Source organism: Nicotiana sylvestris, chromosome 6, assembly GCF_000393655.2.
Source record: "Nicotiana sylvestris chromosome 6, ASM39365v2, whole genome shotgun sequence".
Taxonomy (NCBI): domain Eukaryota; kingdom Viridiplantae; phylum Streptophyta; class Magnoliopsida; order Solanales; family Solanaceae; genus Nicotiana; species Nicotiana sylvestris.
The window spans coordinates 70,586,892-70,607,221 of record NC_091062.1 but is presented as its reverse complement, the minus strand read 5'-3'; the positions used below and the strand labels follow the sequence as shown (position 1 = coordinate 70,607,221).

At 36.8% G+C, this 20,330-nt stretch overlaps 1 protein-coding gene and 1 pseudogene across 1 annotated transcript; both read left to right on the top strand.

The window, feature by feature from the left end:
- Positions 1 to 8,381: 8,381 nt before the first annotated feature.
- Positions 8,382 to 18,557, top strand: LOC104234926 (DNA (cytosine-5)-methyltransferase 1B-like). Its single transcript, NM_001302601.1, has 12 exons — positions 8,382 to 8,464; positions 12,283 to 13,783; positions 13,949 to 15,455; positions 15,638 to 15,802; positions 15,942 to 16,140; positions 16,222 to 16,333; positions 16,415 to 16,562; positions 16,635 to 16,832; positions 16,928 to 17,206; positions 17,338 to 17,499; positions 17,584 to 17,802; positions 18,399 to 18,557. The coding sequence occupies exons 1-12, from the start codon at positions 8,419 to 8,421 to the stop codon at positions 18,537 to 18,539; spliced, it is 4,677 nt and encodes a 1,558-aa protein (NP_001289530.1). The 5' UTR covers positions 8,382 to 8,418; the 3' UTR covers positions 18,540 to 18,557.
- Positions 11,644 to 11,736, top strand: LOC138872276 (U6atac minor spliceosomal RNA; annotated as a pseudogene).
- Positions 18,558 to 20,330: the final 1,773 nt, after the last annotated feature.

Genomic DNA, 20,330 nt, shown 5'->3' with positions numbered 1-20,330 from the left:
TCCGTAGTTGAACAACTAAAGGATCCCTAACATACTCATAACTCAAGACGGTACAACACATCAAGACAGAAATCAAGCATTCATAGTCCTTTACTTCCCAAGCAAATTATTCTCATCACATCCAAAACATCTAAGCATTTTCCTCGGTTACATAATACTCGTCATATAGCTATCCAACCACTCATTGAGCTATCAATCCCACTCTCAGGGACACTACCAAACATATAAGTCCAAAAGCACATATTCACACAACTAAAACCACCGGGCACAAGTTGCGATCTGAAACTGGCCTCAAGTTCTCAAGACTAGCCTATCTTCACAACATAGAGAACACATCTAGCACCCTATCCATAACATCACAAGCCATCGATGCATAGCTAATACCTAATGTTGAACATAACATATGAATGGATGTAAGGAAATTAAATATGTATGCTTCAAGATGATTTTAGTATTGATTTGACGCCAAGCACCCAGCCTATCTCTATTGCACCGTACCGCATGGCTCCGAAGGAGTTGAAGAAGTTGAAGGAACAACTTGAGGAGTTGCTCATGAAGGGATTCATCAGGTCGAGTGTGTCACCTTGTGGTGCACCGGTATTGTTTGTGAAGAAGAAGGATGGGAGTATGCGGATGTGCATAGATTACCTCCAGTTGAACAAAGTTATTATTAAGAACAAGTACTTGTTGCTGCATATTCATGATTTGTTTGACCGATTATAAGGTTCCAGGATATTTTTTAAGATTGACTTAAGATCTGGGTATCATCAGTTGAAGATTCATGCTTCAGATGTTCCGAAAACCGCTTTCTAGAATAGGTATTAGCCCTATGAGTTTCTAATGATGTCCTTTGGCTTGACCAACCCCCCGGTGGCGTTAATGGAATTGATGAACCGGGTTTTTAAACCATATCTTGACTCATTTGTCATTGTCTTTATTGATGACATATTGATTTACTCGCGTAGTATGGAGGAGCACGAGCAACATTTGAGAGTTATGCTTCAGACCTTGCGAGGACAAAAGTTATATGCTAAGTTCTTCAAGTGCGAGTTCTAGTTAGATTTTGTGGTGTTCTTGGGACATGTTGTATCAGGTGAGGATATTAAGGTGGATCCCAGGAAAATCGAGGCAGTATAGAGTTGATCTCGTCCTACCACAACGATCGAGATCAAGATTTTCTTGGGGTTAGTAGGTTATTATCGTCGGTTTGTGGAGGGCTTCTCATCTATTACAACACCTTTGACTATATTGACCTAGAAGGGTGCTCTATTCAGATGGTCCGATGATTGCGAGGTGATTTTTCAGAAGCTCAAGACCGCATTAACTACAAAACCGATTTTAGTGATGCCCTCCGGTTCAAGGATGTATACTGTGTATTGCGATACTTCACACATTGGCTTAGGTTGCATATTGATGCGGAAGGGGCGAGTTATTGCATAGGCTTCACTATGGGTGGGCATAAAAATCGAAAAATTGAATTCCGGACGGGACCGAATTAATTCGGTATTTCGGTTTCAGTTTTTTCGGTATTTTGGTCTAATTCGGTACTACATTTTCGGTATTTTGGTATTTCGGTACGGTCCTCGATATTAGGATCTTGAAATTTCGGTATACCGAAATACCAAAATTTCTGGACACACATTTCTCTGTTTTGTTGCCTTTTGTTTTCGTTTTTTTACTGATTTTTCACACCTGTTGACTTCTGAATATGGTGAGTGTCCATGTTTTGAGAACCAAAGAAATAATTGGTGAACTGAAATCTTTGTATTTTTATGTGTTTATTATTGATTGTTTTCTCAGTTTGTTTGACTTCCTTTCTGAATTCTTCCTTTTATTGTTGGTTTTAAAAAAAAGGAATCGATCTGCAGATTTCCCATTTTACAGCAATGAATAAAGGATTACATTTTATTAATCTGTTCAATTGAGCAAACTATTGAATCAGAAGGTAAGTAGATTTGATCGAAACCGTACAGAACCAAAATGATAAATACCGAACCATACCAAAATACTTTGGTACGGTATTTGGTATACACAATTGATAAACCGAATTCCGAAATACCGAACCGAAATTCTTAAATACCAAACTGAAATACCGAATGCCCACCCATATGCTTCACATCGGCTGAAGTCCCACGGGAAGAATTACCCTGTACATGATTTGGAGTTGGTCGCGATAGTTCATGCTCTCAAGATGTGGAGACATTATCTTTATAGGGTGTCCTATGAGGTTTACACCGATCATCGCAGTTTGCAACATCTGTTTAAGCAGAGACATTTTAATTTGAGGTAGTGCAAGTGTCTTGAGTTAAAAGGATTATGATATTACTATTATTTACCATTCGGGCAAGGCGATTGTGGTTGTGGGTGCCTTGAGAAGAAAGGCTGAGCGTATGGTTAGTTTGGCATTCATTTCGACAAAGGAGAGTCCATTGGCTTTGGACATTCAGTCCTTAGCTAACATACTTGTGAGATTGGTTATTTCAGAGCCCGGTCGAGTTCTTGCATGTGTTGTTGCTCAGTCTTTACTATTTGAGCAGATCAAGGCTCGTCAGTACGATGATCTGCACTTGTTGGTTCTTAGGGAGACGATGCTATAGGGTGGCGCCAAGGAGGTTACTATCGGTGATGATGGTGTTCTACGACTCCATGGTCTCTTTTGTGTTCCTAATATTGATGGCTCGAGGGAGACGATCCTATAGGAGGCATACATTTCACGGTACTCTATTTATCCAGGTGCTATGAAGATGTATCATGACCGGAGGAAGCATTACTGGTGGCGGCAGATGAAGAAGGACATTGTTGAGTATGTGGTGAGATGTCTAAATTATCAGCAAGTTAAGTATGAGCACCGGAGGCCAGGCGGCCTACTTCAGTAGATGGTTATACTGGAGTGAAAATGAGAGCGCATCACTATAGACTTGTAGTTGAGTTGCCGCAGACGTTGAGGAAATTTGATGTCGTTAGGGTGCGGTTCTTAATTTCGATGTTATTTTATGTGTTTCGAGGCTTTAAGCAGATCTGTATTATGTTTATGGACTTGTTGGTGCTTTTGGACAGGGTCTCGGGTGGCTCAGATGTGTTTCAGACCACTCGGAGCTAAGTAAAAATTGCAGAAATAATGGTTCTTGTTTCCTTCTTCGTGAATGCGGAGGTGGTGTCGCGTTAGGGATGAAGGACTCGAGGGATGTACATTTTTTCTTCGCATTCGTGATTGCTTGGACGCGTTCGCAAAGGTTGAAGACATGTGGCCTTCGCGTTCGCGACCGTGCGTTCGTGTTTGCGTAAAAGGGTAGGAAGGTTTGGAGTCAGTGGGTTGTTGCCCTTAGCATTTGCAAAGGGCAGGTTGCATTCGCGAAGCTTGGGCTGGGCTAGCCTTTGCATTTGCGAGGACCTGGTCGTGTTCGCGAAAGGCTTTTTTTTTAGCCTTGGCATTTTTGCCTTCACGATCGCAAGGACATGGTCGCGATCACGAAGAAGTGACCACTAACAGAAACATGATTTAAAATCGGGACTCATGCTCATTTTCTCTCAATTTCACTTTGGGTTGGCCGGTTTTGGAGCTTTTGAAGAGGGATTTTTCACCTAGCATTTTAAGTTTCGGATTGTTCGGCACCAGTTTAAGGCTATTAATGTGATTTGGGGATCAAGAAGAGCACTTGAAAACAAGGTAAATCTCTCACCTAACCTTATAAAAGGGAATTTATTCCCTTTGGTGTATTAATTATTTTATGCTACTTGTTGCGAGGAGCTACATACGCACGAGGTGACGAGAGTCCATACGTAGCTATATTTATATTATGTTCGGGTAAACTTAAATTCACATCATGCCTTAATTATGCTATTTGTATTTACCCTACGTACTTGGTTTTCTTAATTTATGACTGAGATCGAGGTTAGGATAAAAATATTGATTGAGCCTCTTACTTTGGTAGATTGTGAAATATTTAATGAACTATAGATTTGTGTCTTCTCAATGCGCATGTACTTGAGCGAGTGAGGTAGTTTCTTTGCTCTTATGGGATCATGTCATTTGTCTCGGCAGTATCGTAACACTATTATTATGGGATCGGGCCGTTCGCCTCAACGGTACTTTGTATCACTATTCTTATGGGATCGGGCTGTTCGCCTCATCAATATTGAGTATTACTATTCCTATGGGATCAGGTCGCTCGCCTCGGCAAACTCATGCTTAATACTTGAAATTGGATTTGGTTTTGATAACAACTGAATTCGTGCCTTCGAGCCCGGTTATAACATTTTAGTGATTTGATATAGATCCATGTTATAAGTTGGAGGTATTTTACTTTTAATCGGTGTATTTAAGGAAACTTCTATTTTTAAAAGTTAAAAAGAAATAATTAAATTGGAGGTTTACATATGGGCTTGCCTACGGCGGCGTTAGGCGCCATCGCGACCTGTTATATATTTTGGGTCATAACAAGCTTGGCCCATAAGGCTAGCTAGTTATTTGGGTAGGGTTGAATTAAAAAATTTTAAACCTGTTTGAAACTGAGGCTTATAAGCTCAACCCAAGTTAACTCGTTGATCCTTGAGCCTTGATCGGGGCTTGGGATAGGGCTGGACCGATCCATGAGCAAAAAACTAAATTAAATTTATTTTTAAATATTTTAAAGAACAAGTAAAAATAAATAAGAACATGCAAAAATAAATAAAAACTAAGTTATCCCCATTTTACAATCCTAAATTCAAAGTTAACTACTTATGTAGTTCCAAACATTGTGATTGCCCATGTATGTCGGACCAGGGCAAAATTATTGTTTGGTCTATGATAATGAAGCAAGTAATAACTTGAACACTAATACATAATAGTTTTATATCAAATTGAATGATATTAAAATTTAGATTTTTGATATGCTTATAGCATAATTAGATTAGTTTTTGTTTTGCTTAGTTAACTACATATATATCAGAACATGGCAAAATTATTGTTCACCTATGACAATGAAGCAAGTAATAATTTGAACACTAATACATATAGTTTTTCATCAAAATGGATAATATTAAAATTTAAATTTTTGATATGCTTGTAGCATAACAAGATTAATTTTTCTTTTGCTTAATTAATAACAAACTAGAAAAAATTTAAGTGGCCATAATGATTCTTTATCAAAAGAAATTTTTATCCTTGATTAGTTTAGATTACTATAATTTATTATTAACAATTAAACTACTTTTCCGTATAGGAGAAGATTAACCAAAAAAAAAAAAAATGACAACATAAACAAATTTCATGAATTTTTAAATTTGTATAAACCATGATGATAAAATCAGCAAATAATCTTAAATCAAATTAAATGACCTAACCATATAAATTTACTTGAACCTGAGAATTTGAAAAAGAAAGTATTAAATAATATTCATCTAACGTAAAAAAAAGCTGTAGATATAAACAACTTGCATTTGAATTAAGTTCTTCAATTTTGTTTGCTTTACTGGACTCTTTTCGTGTTCTTGCTAAATGTGTTTCATCTACCGCTTCTTAAGTTTATATCACTTTTTCTTCTAAACTTGTTTAAGTTTTGAGTTTTTCTCAAAACGTGTTCTCTATGCTCTTGATTGTGTATCATGTCTGTTTGTTTCTCACGAGTCTCTGAAAGAGACCTCTGAGCCTGTTATCTGTCCTTTCGTCTCTGCTTCTGATTAAAGTTGAAAACCCTAGGCTTTGGGTTTTGGCAAGTTTATCTTGGACTAGGGTTCTACTTTGGGACCGTGGACTCTCAGACTCATTATGAGTTTACAAACTGAACTCGTATCCCTTTTTATGAAACTCCCTGTCAAATATTAAGATTCTTGTACGATTATATGTAAACAAAAGTTATTCACATGACTAGGGGACTTATGTCACGAAGAAATCCTTAAAGATTTTTAAAAAAAATATGTTTTAAAAAAAATAAAGAGCGTGCCCATCTTAGCCCATAGCGTTCTTGGAGCTGGGCTAGGTTGGCCATTTTAATTTCTATTCAAATGGTAGACTGGTCTACTTTAGCCCACCAAATTTAAAGGCCCGTAAGGTCTCGGATGGGTTGGGAGAAATTCAAAAATAACCACGTTTACAAATGGTCATTCAAAAATAGCCACAATTTTAAAAGTAATCTAAATTTAATCACTTTTTATGTAAAGATAAATCTAAACGAAAATACTGTTTAAAATCCGGAAAAATACTCCAGTATAATATACTGGTCCAGCATAATATACTGGAGATTGAATATTATACTGGAACTTTCTGCGTGTTGGAGTTCCAACATGTTATACTGGAAGTTCATACACATGTGCACCGATCTCCAGTATATTATGCTGGAACTTTCCGTGTTGCAGAAAAATACTAGCTATTTTTATAAATACTAGCTATTTTTAAATTACCAGTCCAAAAACTGACTAACTCGTGTTATTTTTACAGCTGGCCCATTTTACAGTTCTGCAAAGAAGTTTTATAAGAAGAGTAAATTACATTCCTATTTCGATTTCAAAAAGTGATTTCCAGCAATCCTATTTATGATAGTGACTTTGAGCTATAAACGACAAAGATGTTACTTAATTATTTGTAAATAGCTATAATACAATTAATATTCACACAAAGAGTATTCACAAAATCAATAAATGTATGATATGTACTGCACATGGATTTCTTTCAAATAATTATGATTGACTGATATATATATATATATATATATATATATATATATATATATATATATATATATATATTTTCATCATCTCAGTTGATTATAATTAATTAATATGGTTTGGTGTGCATCGGATGAGATAAGTTTTCACTCAAATACTTATTGTCTGATGTCATTGCCACCTCCTCCTGTCCTCCATTTCCCTTTATTTATTCTTTAAAACAAATAATTTAGATTGGATCTCATTTATGACTATTTTGTAAATTGAATGGAAAAAAGTTGTCAAAATAAAATCATGTTATTTTCTTTTGTTATCAGTATCTTTTATTTGTTGGGAAAAGAATACAGCGAGGATTATTTAGATCCTTTAGATATGTTACATTTAATTTCGGTAAATAATTTGGCGCTAATGTAAAATTATCCCGCCAAAGAATTAATCCATATAAATGGCGTGTATCTTAACACATAGCATCATACGAATAAAATGACCATTATTTTAAGTTTTAAAGATAAAATTTCACTCATCACTTTAACCTTATCTTTTTTATATTCAGTCAATCTAACTCTTTTCTTTTAATGGATTTTCTAAACTCACGATTATTGATCCAAATATGAGTAGGGTCTAGCGGTAAAATATATCAAATCTACATATTAATTCCTTTGCATGCGAGGAAAAAATATTGAGGAAAGCAACCTATCAACACAAATTTGAGAAGTTCAGAAATGATGCTGCTTATGTTTGAAGGTAAATATTTACTAGTAATATCAATCTTTAAATAAAATTTTATGAATGTGACTCTAAAATATTTATCAATAATATACAATATCTGTCAATATGAAATTTGCGAAATGTTTAAATTTCACTTAGATTGCAATGACAAAAGTTTCTAGATTCCTCTACTAATAATATCCTTTTTAAATGAATTTTACGCATTTTATAAAATTATACAAATTTTAGTTGAATTACAATGTCAAAAGTTCTAAATTTATTTTCCTCATAGATTTGCTAATGACAAACAACTATTCCTATACACATTTCACTTTTCTTATGAATCTAATGCATGTATAAATTATGGTATTTGCTTATCAATTACTACTTCATTCCATCTCCTTTAAGAATTGAATTGAATTTATTTCGCTGACATCTCATATTCAAGCTCCCATTTGGGTGTCATCATCATGACTGAATATACATAAATGATGCATAATCTATTTATACATTTCCATTAAAAATCTTAAAATCCCTTTTTTTAATTATTGTTTAATTATAGGACTAAAAAGTAAACTATTTAAAAAATTTCCAAGACAAAAAAACATGGTGTTGCTATTTATTTTATTTCTATTTTCTGCAATGGGTAAAACACTTATTATTATTTACAAAAGCTTAGATATTTTCCTATTTTGTGAAAACATGATTTGGAATACAAAATGCTTGAAAAATCCACACACAAAATTTCGGAGAAATGGCGCCAATTCATTCTTCGAAAAATAAAAAAGAAAAGGCGTTCCCGCCTCTTCACCTTTTTTTCCCACCAAATGCATTGAATAAAATGCCACTTGGACTTCTTAAATAATTATTACACATAATATCGCAGTGCGTGTTAGGGTAGTTAAGAGCGAGAAGAAACATTGAGGAGCTATTTGACGGAGATTTTTCAGACCCATAAACTGTTTACGAGAAATCTTTGAAAAATAATCGAAAAGGATAAAGTGGGTTGCTCTTAATCAGTAGGTTTAAGGTCTTGATCTAAAGATTCTTCCCCAGATCTCAGAAATGGGTTCCCTGGCGGGGTTGGATAAGCCGGATACTGATGCTGCTGGTAATTTCTCCCTTTTTTCTTCTTCTTATGTTTTATTGTTTTATTTAATTGGTAGGGTTTTGGGCGTATCTATCTTTTTTGTACTTTCTGAAATGGGGTTTTAACAGCTGAAGAAATTGTGTTTTTTTGGTTGCATTTTGACCATATATGTAGTTGCTGTTGTGTAGTGCTTGTAAGAGGGTATTTCATATTTGGAGTTGTGAATGTAGAGGTTTTCATGGGTAAGACCAGTTATGTAGTTATGGAATATTGGATTCAGGAGTAGATTTGGTTACAGGCATGGTACTTTGGATGCATGAACTGATTACGCTAATGTTTCAGAACGTAGATTTGTTTGTCTGTGCTGATTGTTGGGTTGTTACTGTGCTTTCTTCTTCTTGTTGAGAAGAAAATCTTTAGAGTTTAAGTTGATTAATTAATAAGCTCAATTGATCACTTTAACAACAATAACAACAACTTACCGAGTGTAATCTTAGAAGTAGGGTCTAGGAAAGGTAGAGTTACCTTACCACTGCCTTTGTGTGAGGTAGAGAGGCTGTTTGTAGTACTATAAATAAAAGAGCGTGTCAGGTTGGATGTTAGTTGGCCTCTTCACAGTTTGAAGTACTTAATCCTCCCCCCCCTCCCAAACAAAAAAAAAAGGGAAACATAAATTTGAGATTTGGCACATTTGTACTGAGGCTAGTGCATTGACTATGTATCTTACTATTGTTTGCCTCTTCACTAGTAGAAAAAAGAGTAGAGCGGTGCATGAAGCATCCCCCTTCATGCATGGCCGAAGTTAGAATGATAATTAATTGAGTGTTTGTGGTATCATTTTGGTGACATAGATTTGAGGCACATGTTCGTTCAAAGTATTTAATTTCAAAAGTTCCTTACTGTGTTTTATGAGCCTGAGTGATTGCATTTAATGAGCTGTGATCTCATGGTGGGATTTTATTTGGAAACATTTATGGTTGTATTTGAATTATACTTCTTTTGGCAATAAAGGGGAAGTTTAATTCAGAATAGCTCTTTATGACTTTTGAATGATAGTAGAGTACACACCTCCAAGGGTTCATGGCGTTTAGTTTTGTCCTCTCTGGAAAAAGATACTAATCTGATCTTTTGTCAAGTTTTTGATGTTTACTTGACTGTATTGATAACTGAAGTTGGAACTCTCATTTGTGATGTAATAGCATTATTGGTGTATGGGGCCTTGTCCCTCATCGACCAAACACGAGGGTTTTGACAGTTTATAAGCTCCCCCCCTCTTTACTTAGGCGAGGCCTCTTTTAATAGAAAAATCCGCAACGCCCATGCATAAAGGGAAAATACGTTGTGGTGATTGGTTTCTTAATTTAAAATTAACAAATATTGCTGTTTAGTGGAATGAATGACCATCTGCTGCTAACCAGGCCCTTCTTCTGGGGGGACCCTATTGGTGAATGAAACCTTCTTACACATTGATGAAAGATGAGGTTTTGGCTCCTATCTCTACTTTATGATGTGCCTTTCTGACCTGTGCCTAGGCAGGTGAATACATTGTGGGGAAAGGTCCACTAATTAGAGCATCAACATGCACTTTATTCTGAATGCCTGCTTAGTTGAATAAGTTGGAGGTGAGTGGTAGGAAGACATACTATGAGTCTTGTCTAGTGTTGGACAAGTAAATCTGTAATTTGTTTCCTCTGCACGGAGATAATTGATAATGACTTAGTTTTGGTTCATGGAAGTTGGAAGAGTGTCGGATAGATGGAAATTTGTTTTTTCATTTGAGGTTTTAGAAGTGGTGGCTGATGTAATATTAGTGAGGTTAACTTTTATATTCCCCTTGGACCGAAGAAGCTAACCTAGGACATATAGTTGAATTTACTGAAATTCATTAGCTAAACTGCCATCACTTTTGCTGCTTGCCCACTGGCCTCTACCATTTCCTCCTAATTATTCATGTTTCCTAGTTGTGGATTGTAATTTAACTTATTTTTCTGTGTAAAAACTACTGTCATTTAACCTCTACCAAATTCTTTCAAAGAAAAACCTTCTTCCTACTCAAAATAATCTAGTAAAGGTATAAATGTGTTAATACTGTTCAGAAGATGTGAACATGAAATTGAATATTACATGCACGTCAAATATTATGAAACATTAAATTAATATAAGATCTTGAATTTTGAAATTGGTAGACAGTAGTGTTAATGTGTCATATTATTGCCTTCAAATCAAAGGAAGGAGGCATTTTGGAGTGTAATGACATGTAAACTTAATTATGATCCTAGGAATATATTTTAACTGTTTGTACAGAATTGCAATGTTGGCACCATCATGCCTTAAACATGTTCTTTTCACTTGCTAGTTGCTGAGCCATTGCAGGTTCTCATTAATAGAACTACCAAAACTGGAGTTGCTTTCATCTCGATTGAGTATTTGAATTAAAGCTCAAAGAAAGGTTCTGTTTTGAGCTAGTTTCTAATAAATTTTTAAATCATTTCATAAAAAAACTCTATCTATTTCAATTTATATGACATTCTTTCTATTTTAGAACGTACCAAAATGTTTGAACCGTTGACACCAACCTGTTGTGCTGTGTAAGTTTCACAACTTTCAAGTTTTCAAATTCATATAAACTTTTGAACATTTGATGTGATGTTTTGTTATGAAACCAACTTTTTAACCACAAGTTAAAACGTTTTTCCACTACCACAACTAGTATAATTCATAAATTTGTTCAACATCTTAAACTTTGTGTCCAGTTATACAAATAAAAGAAGTGTAGTAAATTTAGGTTTGCACTTATGCGTTAATAGCACACCCAGTGGCATATGTAGGAATTTCGTAAGCAATGTCAATATTTGAAAAAGTGAACAAATGAATAAATTACTTACTGTAATGGCAAGCGGTGGCATTTTTTATATTTATACCCAATATTTTAATTTTATTTATTATTTATACATACACATTACGAAAAAATTCGACGAAGTGGTGTCACGTGACACCTCTTTAAGCAAGTTTCCTACGCCCCTGTGAACACCCTCATTGTAATATGTAGACACCCCAACCCCAATCTCTTAGTGAATGCACTTTATAGATTTGTAGTAAATTTCCTCATTGCTTCTTTGTTATGTCCACAAAAAGAATTTGTATTAAGCGTAGGATTATTTGCTCTATTGTTTGTATGTGCTATATCTTTGTTATTCGCTGTGTTTGTAGAAAGGAGAGATGGTTGGCATCTCCTCCGATAGGGATGGGAAAGCTCTTTGAGTTTTACCTGTTACCAGACACTATATCTCTGTACTAGCCTCTTAGTTAGTTCTGAAGGTATTCAAAACTTAAGAAATTTGCACGGTGCAGTAACTTATGTGCTACTGACAGCTTTTAGAGTTGCCTAAGCAACCTTTAGCCTAAAGGGTCTATACTCTTGAAATGGCAAATGTTTAATGCACCTTGTATGAGTTGGCTAATGCACATGCTCGTTGCGTTTTTGCCTTGTGTATGTCATGCTTCTTGGTATTTAGGTCTTTCGGCTTACTACTTATTGAATGGGATGTTGTTTGACTGCTTGTCCAGTTCAAATATTGAGCATTCTTGGCGTAACTCTGGATGCTGCATTTTCTTTAATTTGCTGCTTCTTTTGGTGTTCATTTTCAATTCATGCTTTTCAATATGACTCCCTGCCTCTCTCACTGCGAAGTTCAGAAGGCTTCTTTTGTAGCTTCTGGTCCTACCCTGTACAAAGTTTCCTTAAGAGTGCTTTGTCTTTGCTGTGAGAGCATCTGGGAGAAATATTTTTGATCTTCTATGGCTTATTCTTTTTTCCACTTCTTTTGCTGGTTAATCAGGACACAAAAAGGGGAAAAGCAGACAAGATTCTGTGTCAAAAAGGAAGGCACCTGCAACTGACAAGAAGGAAAAGAAACAGCCTGTTTCTGAAGCTATTGAGGAGCCCACTGCTGCATGCAAAAGGCCCAAGCGAGCTGCTGCTTGTTCAAATTTTAAAGAGAAAACTGTTCATTTATCAAAAAATTCTTCAGTCATTGAAACAAAGAAGTACCAATGTGTAGAGGAAGAGGTTGTGGCTATTCGGTTAACTGTGGGTCTACAGGATTCTCAGCGACCCTGTAGAAGACTAACAGATTTTATCTTTCATAACTCGGAAGGAATACCACAACCTTTTGAAATGTCTGAAGTTGATGATCTATTTATTACTGGTCTCATTTTACCACTTGAGGACAATATTGACAAAGAAAAGGCAAAAGGAATTAGATGTGAAGGCTTTGGGCGTATTGAAGAATGGGCTATCTCTGGCTATGAAGATGGAACTCCTATCATATGGATCTCAACAGAGACAGCTGATTATGATTGTAAAAAACCCTCAGGTGGCTATAAGAAGTTTTATGACCACTTCTTCGCCAAAGCTACAGCTTGCATTGAGGTTTACAAAAAGCTGTCGAAATCTTCTGGAGGAAATCCTGATTTAAGCCTTGATGAGTTGCTTGCAGGGGTTGTCCGAGCAATGAGTGGTTTAAAATGCTTTTCAGGTGGTGTATCAATCAGGGACTTTCTCATTTCTCAGGGAGAGTTTGTCTATAAGCAACTTATCGGTCTGGATGATACATCAAAGAAGACTGATCAGCTTTTTGTTGAGTTACCTGTCCTGGCTTCCCTTAGAGATGAAAGCAGCAATCAGGAAATGCTTTCACAACCAGAGCCTTTATCATTTGGTAAGACTCTAACTATAGGTCCAAAAGTAGGCAAAGGAGAAGGCAAGAGAGATCAATCTGATTTAACCACTGGTCCAGAACAAGAAGAGGAAGATCTGAAATTGGCCAAACTGTTACATGAACAGGAGTACTGGCACTCCTTGAACCAGAAGAAAAGCCGTAGTACATCTTCCTCATCCAGCAAATTTTACATCAAGATCAATGAGGATGAGATTGCAAGTGATTATCCTTTACCTGCATATTACAAGACATGTAATGAAGAGACCGATGAGTATATCGTCTTTGACAGTGGGGTTGATACATACTATATTGATGACTTGCCTCGCAGTATGCTTCATAATTGGGCATTGTACAACTCAGACTCAAGACTAATTTCTTTAGAGCTCCTGCCTATGAAACCATGCGCTGATATTGATGTAACCATATTTGGGTCTGGAGTGATGACTGCTGATGATGGATCTGGATACAATGTTGATGCTGATGCTAATAACTCCTCTTCAGGTGGTTCTGGATCAGCTGAGATTGATGGAATGCCAATTTATTTGAGTGCAATAAAAGAATGGATGATTGAGTTTGGGTCCTCGATGATCTTTATATCTATTCGGACTGATATGGCCTGGTATTATGATTATCCTCTTAGTGGTTGAATTATTTTGCAACTACTTCCTTTGCTATGCCAATTACTGGGCTGCTTTCTTTATTTTTTGCTGTTTTTTTGTCCTTTTTATTTTGGTTCAGCGGATTCATTGTAGATGCTTTCCTCATGCATACTATTTCTCTTCAGGTATAGGCTTGGGAAGCCATCAAAACAGTATGCTCCTTGGTATGAACCAGTCCTAAAGACCGCGAAGCTGGCAGTGAGCATTATTACTTTGTTAAAGGAACAAAGTCGTTGTGCTAGACTTTCTTTTGGAGATGTCATTAAAAGGGTTTCAGAGTTCAAGAAACACCATCCTGCTTATATATCATCTAATACAGATGTGGTGGAAAGATATGTGGTTGTACATGGACAGATTATTCTGCAGCAGTTTTCAGAATTTCCTGATGAAAGCATTAGGAAATGTGCATTTGTGATTGGCCTCTCAAGGAAAATGGAGGAGAGGCACCATACAAAATGGTTGATTAAGAAGAAGAAGGTTGTGCAGAGACATGAACAGAACTTAAATCCTAGAGCATCTATGGCGCCATCTGTAAAAAGGAAAGCTATGCAGGCTACTACAACAAGACTAATCAACAGAATCTGGGGGGAGTACTATTCCAATTACTCACCTGAGACGTCAAAGGAGGTTGTTGCTTGTGAGGTGAAGGATGATGAAGAAGCAGATGAGCAGGAGGAAAATGACGAGGATGATGCTCAAGAGGAGAACTTGGAAGTTTCAGAGAAAACTCATACACCTTGCTCTACAAGAAGGCATATTAAGTCACGTTCTGACAGCAAAGAAATAAACTGGGATGGGGAATCCATAGGTAAAACAGCGTCTGGTGAACTGTTGTTTAAAAAGGCTAGAATTCATGGAAATGAGATTGCTGTTGGAGATTCAGTTCTGGTGGAACATGATGAACCAGATGAACTTCCTTCTATTTACTTTGTCGAATACATGTTTGAAAAATTGGATGGTAGCAAAATGCTCCATGGAAGAATGATGCAACGAGGATCTGAAACTGTACTTGGAAATGCAGCTAATGAAAGAGAGGTATTTTTGATCAATGAATGCATGGATTTGCAACTAGGAGATGTCAAAGAAAGTGTAGTTGTCAGTATCAGGATGATGCCATGGGGACATCAGCATAGAAAAGCGAATGCTTATGTTGATAAACTTGATAGAGCAAAGGCAGAAGACAGGAAGAAGAAGGGATTGCCATCCGAATTTTATTGCAAAAGCTTTTATCAGCCTGACAGAGGTGCTTTCTTCAGACTTCCGTTTGATAAGATGGGTCTTGGTAATGGCTTATGTTACTCCTGTGAGTTGCAGCAAATTGATCAGGAAAAGGAATCTTTTAAGTTGGATATGTCCAACTCCAGTTTTGTATATCTGGGGACTGAGTATTCAATTGATGACTTTGTTTATATACACCCTGATCACTTTGCTGTAGAAAGAGGGGGAAGTGGAACTTTCAAAGCTGGGAGAAATGTGGGGTTGATGGCCTATGTAGTGTGTCAACTAATAGAGATTTCTGGTCCCAAGGGATCTAAACAAGCTAAAGTAGATTCTACCAACGTCAAAGTCAGGAGATTCTTCAGACCAGAGGACATTTCTTCAGATAAGGCATACTCTTCTGATATTCGGGAGGTATATGCTACTTAATATACCTTATCTCCCCCACTAATAGCTGGTTAGAGTTGTAATATATATCACTCTTGCTATGTCATGTTAGGAAGTCTGTTTAATCAGCCAAGTAATTATTAGGGTATTTTAAGGTTCCTACATAAAGCTTCTAGCACTGCTGAATTTTTTTGATTGCTGCTTTCTAGATCTACTATAGTGAGGAGATACATACAGTTCCCGTAGAAACAATTGAAGGTAAATGTGAAGTGAGGAAGAAGTATGATATTCCGTCTGAAGACGTCCCTGCCATCTTTGACCATGTCTTCTTTTGTGAATATTTCTATGATCCATTGAATGGATCCCTCAAACAGGTACCCATTTCTTAATTTCTAGCGGCAATTGGTCTAGTTCTTTCTAGTGCAATGCATTCTACCACTTTTCATTTTATCAACCCTAATTGCTTTGGATTCTACTATTCTTGTGAAGTCTAATCTGTGTACTGTTGAGCAGTTACCAGCTCAGGTAAAGCTGAGATTCTCAAGAGTTAAACTAGATGATGCTGCATCTAGGAAGAGAAAGGGAAAAGGCAAGGAAGGAGAGGATGAACTGAGAGTTGGGCAACTAAATGAAGCTTCTCAACAGAATCGTTTGGCCACACTAGATATCTTTGCTGGTTGTGGTGGCCTGTCTGAGGGGTTGCAGCGTTCGGGTAATTACCGTCGCTCCTGCTCATGGGTAGTTTTAAATGGATGTAGTTCGAACTTTTGGTCTGAAAGTTTCATTCTTTCAGGTGTCTCAGATACAAAATGGGCAATTGAATATGAAGAGCCTGCTGGAGATGCGTTTAAACTTAATCATCCAGAGGCAAAGGTGTTCATACAGAATTGCAATGTTTTTTTGAGGTATATAATCTTTACCCTTTCCTTTGTGAACATTATAATCTAAATACATAACAGTAGTAACCTAATAATGGTTCAATTCAGGGTTGTCATGCAAAAGTGTGGAGATGCTGAAGACTGTATCTCAACTCCAGAGGCTTCTGAATTAGCTGCAGCAATGGATGAGAGCGAACTGAATAGTTTGCCACTGCCAGGACAAGTGGACTTCATAAATGGAGGCCCTCCTTGTCAGGTTTGTTCACATCTATCCTGATGTTTACTAAACCTTGTTATCTTATAATGGTGGTACATGTTCTTTTTGCAGGGGTTTTCTGGAATGAATAGATTTAATCAGAGCACCTGGAGTAAAGTTCAGTGCGAGATGATTCTGGCATTTTTATCCTTTGCTGATTATTATCGGCCTAAGTTCTTTCTCTTGGAGAATGTTAGGAATTTTGTGTCATTCAACCAAAAACAAACATTTCGCTTAACTGTTGCTTCCCTTCTTGAGATGGGTTATCAGGTATATATATATATATGTGTGTGTGTGTGTGTGTGTGTGTGTGTGTGTGTGTGTTGCTTATATTCAAAGCTGAGAATCAACTTTCTTGTGATAAGGTGAGGTTTGGCATCCTTGAAGCTGGAGCGTTTGGAGTTCCTCAGTCTAGGAAGAGAGCATTTATCTGGGCTGCTTCCCCAGAGGAGATTCTTCCAGAGTGGCCAGAACCAATGCATGTATTTGGTGTCCCAGAATTAAAAATCGCATTATCTGAAACTTCTCACTATGCAGCTGTGAGGAGTACTGCTAGTGGAGCTCCATTCCGTTCGCTTACTGTCAGAGACACAATTGGAGATCTTCCTGCTGTTGGCAACGGAGCATCCAAGACCTGTATAGAGGTACTAAACATGAGAATTCCTTTGAAACTCCTTTCCCTTTGAAAGAGGGGAATGCTTCTTTTATTTCTATAGGATATATAAGTCAATCATGTCAGAGCCTTGTTCTTACCTTGCTATTCATGTTAATGCAGTATCAAGTTGACCCGGTATCCTGGTTCCAAAGGAAAATTCGGGGCAACTCAATAACATTATCCGATCACATTACGAAAGAGATGAACGAGCTTAACCTAATCAGGTGCCAAAGAATTCCTAAGCGGCCAGGAGCCGACTGGCGTGACCTTCCGGATGAAAAGGTGCTGTGTGCGGTGCTTTTGACAAAATAAAATCTCCTTTTTTTTATTTGAGGGTGTATACGATATTTGCCTTTCGGGTTGCAGGTTAAACTATCTAATGGTCAACTGGTTGATTTGATTCCGTGGTGCCTGCCTAACACTGCTAAGAGGCACAACCAGTGGAAGGGGCTCTTTGGGAGGTTGGATTGGGATGGGAACTTCCCCACTTCCATTACTGACCCCCAGCCGATGGGTAAGGTGGGGATGTGTTTTCATCCCGACCAAGACAGGATTGTTACAGTTCGTGAATGTGCGCGTTCTCAAGTAAGTCCTACAAATCCTTGGATCTTACAAAATTAACTCAATTATCTATCTATATTTATTATATTAGAAGATAAAAAAATATTCTAAGTGAATTGTCTTTGATTAATTATGTTTCTTTTGGTATTCATTTAAACAAATGACAACTCCCTATACTTTTCTATATTCTAAGTTGCTTACTGTAAAATATTAACTTAATGTAGACATGTTAAAACTTAGCATTTGATAACTTGATTTACATGTTCTTGTATACATATTTTATTGATTCAGTAGGCACTTGATCTTAGCCAAAAGGCCTAGAAAGGTATTGGTTCACTAGGCACACGTGCAACGCACATACACTAAAGCTAGCATTTTAAAATATCTGAAGACACTTGAGGCAAGAGTTTGAGGTGAAATTTTGTGTAGCTTTTTCTTCAAAGCATGATAATCCGGAACTTCTAGCTTCCTTACACATGCATATTTTGGATATTCAATGACTGGAAGAGAACAGTTTCTTTTCCCATGATTTTGTTCCTTTGGGTGTCTCTTTGTGCAATGTATGTGATATACAGGCCTTTGACAGGATTATTACAATAATATACTATCATCTATTGCAGGGTTTCCCAGATAGCTATCAATTTGCTGGTAACATTTTACACAAGCACAGGCAAATAGGAAATGCTGTTCCACCTCCTTTGGCATATGCATTGGGAAGGAAACTTAAGGAAGCTGTTGAGAGCAACAAGAGGTCCACTTAGAAGTTTGTAAATTTTGTGGAACAAGAGATGAGTGGTCATACTGCACCTGAATTTAAGCTTTCAAATTTACATGTCAAACAGCATGATTCACATGTCAATTTTCTGTTGTACAAGATAGCTTATTTCCATTCACAGTGAGAAGTGAGAACAGAACAAATGTTCATCGAGGGACCTTGGAAAATCAATGTTACATAAAAGCTTTCGTGCGTTTACATGTTTTTTTTTGAAACAGGTGATAACCGCACACATATACTTAATCAAGGCGATTTCAAACTTTTCTGTGGACTTAATCCACATCGGCCGAGCATTTCTTCATTTAGTTGATGTGCAATATGATTTTCTCTAGAGGCTTACATGGGGTTCGTTGCATTTGCACCCCTAAAGAATACATTGTTTTGGCAAAATTGGGGAGCTAGGATAGGGTATATATTACAAAATAGTGGATACTTTAGGGGCGCAGAATGCAACGAACTCGCTTACATGACACACTATTTGGCAAAACATGGAATTTCCAGCACAATCACCACCATGCGTGCAGCATGATGTCCTATCACGACCCAATCAGCTAGGCTGTCTCACCCGAAACATCATCCTTTTCTATCAATTATCTCATTTCATACTTCTTTCACATCTTTTCAATTCATTGACACCAATGACCACAATTATAATATCATTCTTGGCACTTGGCCGTATATCATATTTCATGCTAACCCTTTTCACTTTCAAACATCATCATTATTATCAACAACAAGGCTTTTCAATTCAAGGCTTTAAGTACACATATGAGCAATTAAGAGTCTTAGACATATAGAGTTTTTCACATAATTAGACATAATAACCTTCATTGGAACTTGAATTGAAGTCGTAGCATTCTTAACATACAACCCATACTTTGAACACATTCTAAAATGATGGCAAGCATGATAAAAGCATTTGGAACACACATTGAACATATATCCTTCAACACAAATTTACTCGGAATAGCCAATTTCATAATGACCAACTCGGGTTTTACATAACTTACATGAACACCGTGGGATTCAATTCTAAGAAAGGAGTTTAGCCAACATACTTCAATTGAGCTTCCTTAAACTCTAAATTGTTTTGGAATTCTTAGCAGCTTCAATCTATTTTAGGAATATAAAAATTGAACTAAAATTAGGAAGATAATCGTGGTTCTAGCTTATTTGAGCATTTTATCAAACACTATGTGTGCATTAAGGTTTCAAGGTCCTTTTATGGAAGATTCCATTATCCCACAACCCATTCTTTATCATTTTTAGCTCAACAATCTTCCTACACTCTTTGATAACACATGCATGAAAAATAAACAACTTTCATATCCAAGAATTATCTTGTTAATTACCCGTTTTTAGTTAAAATTCGAAATTAAGGGCTAGGGTGTGGAATCTTACCCCAAGGATGAAGACCTAGTGAGTTTTACTTGTTAATCTTCCAATATTTGAGCAACAATTGAAGTACAACTTGTTGAAGAACACTCTCCACTCCGGGGCACTCTTTCACTCTCAAAATATCAGATTTTAGCTTAAAAATGGTCCATTGCGTTTATTTAACGAAGTAGGGTCGGGTTATAAAACTCAAGAATGGAACTTCGGAAGAGGTTTTGCAGTCGCATATGCGACCGCACAATACTTCTGCAGACCGCAAAATAGGTCGCAAAATGGCCTCTGAAATTGGGCAAAAACTGACTGGTTGTGCGGTTATTATGCGGCCCGCATACCTGTTCTGAGGTCGTACAATGCACCACATACCTATTATGCGGTCGCATAG

Coding starts and splice junctions, on each gene's coding strand:
- LOC104234926 (NM_001302601.1), top strand. CDS start 8,419: ATGGGTTCCCTGGCGGGGTTGGATAAGCCGGATACTGATGCTGCTG. Junction 16,141..16,221: donor TGAGGGGTTGCAGCGTTCGG/GTAATTACCGTC, acceptor TCATTCTTTCAG/GTGTCTCAGATACAAAATGG. Junction 16,833..16,927: donor TTCTTGAGATGGGTTATCAG/GTATATATATAT, acceptor TCTTGTGATAAG/GTGAGGTTTGGCATCCTTGA.